Source organism: Mus pahari, chromosome 6 (assembly GCF_900095145.1).
Source record: "Mus pahari chromosome 6, PAHARI_EIJ_v1.1, whole genome shotgun sequence".
Taxonomy (NCBI): domain Eukaryota; kingdom Metazoa; phylum Chordata; class Mammalia; order Rodentia; family Muridae; genus Mus; species Mus pahari.
Window position 1 is genome coordinate 26,965,564 of NC_034595.1, and position 2,462 is coordinate 26,968,025.

The 2,462-nt window shown below is 36.0% G+C and overlaps 1 protein-coding gene across 4 annotated transcripts in view; it reads left to right on the top strand.

The window, feature by feature from the left end:
• The window catches only part of Frmd3 (FERM domain containing 3), a 174,383-nt gene that overhangs the window by 117,970 nt on the left and 53,951 nt on the right, over positions 1–2,462 (top strand). For all 4 annotated transcript variants that reach the window (XM_021200071.1, XM_021200070.2, XM_029540286.1 and 1 more), the window contains one exon: positions 982–1,069. In XM_021200071.1, the coding sequence (XP_021055730.1) occupies positions 982–1,069 (88 nt within the window). The remainder of the gene's footprint in view (positions 1–981; positions 1,070–2,462) is intronic.

A 2,462-nucleotide genomic window follows, 5' to 3' on the forward strand; every position in this document is an offset into this window, starting at 1 on the left:
GAGAGAGAGAGAGAGAGAGAGAGAGAGAGAGAGAGAGAGAGAGATTCTTTGCATGAGTATAGGTGCATGTTTGCAGAGTGGCACAGAACATTGGTTATCTCTACTTGCTTTCCACCTTATTTGAGGAAAAGTCCTATTTTTTTACTGCGATACACATCATACTAGCAGGTCTGGGAGATTCTCCAGGGATTCTTCTCTCTTAACCACCCATGTTGCGATAGGTGCATACTATTATGTCTGTCTTTTACATGAGTTCTATGAATTCAAACTCAAGTCCTCATTCTTTAACAACAAGCACATTATACACTAAACCATCACACTTAATGATGGGAGTGGCTTAGATTCTCTGTAGTACATGTGAGATGTTCATACGAGTCAGAGCTGGATCTTTGAAATAAAACATAGTCTCAGTGTACAAGCCAGTTTTTCCTGAATCTGTATTTGCTAACCCCCTTACTCTGTAGCTTGTTTATCAAAATAGGGTACAGTTCTAAAATTAATATTTGAAATTTCCTGTGATGATCCAGGGCTCTTTGTACAATTATTTGTATTTTTTGTTCTGTTTGGAATTGTGGACAGAACTAGATTACCAACTTTTTGGTCTGAATGAGAAATATTCATCCTGAATAGTCTTTTAAAATATGTAGTAAAGAAGAGATTTTGAGTTTTGTTTCATATTAATATTTAATTGGGGGGGGGGACATCCTTACTGGTAACTTGATAACATTTACTAATTCTATATGTATTAAAGTGTGGAAAATATAGAGCAGTATATTTTTGTACAATTAGCTACAAAATATGGCATTCACAAAGGATTCTACATGGTGAGAATACTTATAGATGTACCCAGTGCTATTGATGTAAGGATCTTTATTCTATATTTAATTTAGAAAGTAACATTTGATTAATTAAAAGGACTACTCTTTATATTGATTGTATTTCACTTGAATTCTCTAATTTGTTTTGTGTGTGTCATTTTAGAGGTCAGAGCCCAGCAATTGCTGAATTCAACTTACTCTTAAAAGCTCATACACTGGAAACTTATGGAGTGGATCCTCACCCATGCAAGGTAACTTCCTCTCAGAACAGGTCACCATATAATCATCATTTTGCCCCAAAAGAAATTGTTGGCATGTAGGCCTGCAGAAAACAGTCAAGAGATCTATATAGCCGTAACACAACAATAAGAATTAGACTATGGTGCCATGTTTTGGATATGATTGGGGTCTGTGCAAGAGACCTGTAAAAATGTTCATCAACTATATTAGAGTATCCACGTTTTCCAAAATATGTACTCTATGTACTCATTTATGCATCTAATTGATGATTTCCATCATAAAGTGAGCATATTCAAACAAGTTTATTTTACTGTCTTTACCAACAAAAAGTATATAGTCTTGACCCCACTCTTTACAACCTTCCTTTCAAGTCCATCTTTTATGTGCCCACCTACCCACGGTATTATTATTCTGTACCATAAGACCCAGTGGCTAGGGTAGGCTAGTACTCTGGTAGGCAAACTTTATTATAAATCCTGTCTTCCATTCTGGATTCTCCAGATTCAGTACTACAGCAGCCTGCACATAGGAGCTCCTCCTCCAATCCCACCTTCATTCCATGGAAACTTAGCCTGTTGATACAGACCCAGAATACTCCTAGTTCATTGCTACAGCCCTTTCACCTTTTCCTTCCAGATACCTACTTAGGCTCAGAAATATTCTCTACCATTAATTCCACAGCCATTGCATGTGGTTAGCATCCTGAGTGGAAAACAACATATACAGAACATAATAATTATCCAACAAAGATCAAACCAAGCATCTCTGTCAGGACCACTTCAATATTATAACTCCAGATGGCTAGATCTCAACACCAAAACACAAACATGAACAGACAAAATAATGTGCCTCTTCTGGAAGCCAACAACCTTATTGTGTAGGGATCAGAAAAAGCAATTTAGCTAAAGCATATGACATGGACCTCAAAATAACAATTAAATGAATGCCTTAATAAACATTGTGAAAAAAACACACAGATGGATAAAATAACAATAGAAACTCAAGAAATGAAAGTAGAATTTAACAAAGAAATAAATAGAAACACACACATACATACAACCAAAAATAAAAAAATGAGAAAAGAAGAAGCAAAAAATGTGGGAAATCAAACATGAAGCTCAGTGGTAATACCACCACTAGATGAAAAGATACAGAAGAAAGACTCTCAAAGCTGAAGACAAGGTGGAAGAAATTGATGTCCATGAAAGAAAATGTTAAATATAAAAAATAAAAATAATCTTGGTCGAAAACATCCAGAAAATCTAGGACAATACAAATAACAAGTACAGAGGAAGGGAAACAAACCCAGGGCAGAGGCAAAGAAAGACTTTTCATACAATTTTTGAGAAAGAAAGAGAAAAGGAAGGAAGGAAGGAGGGAGGGAGGGAGGGAGGGAGGGAGGGA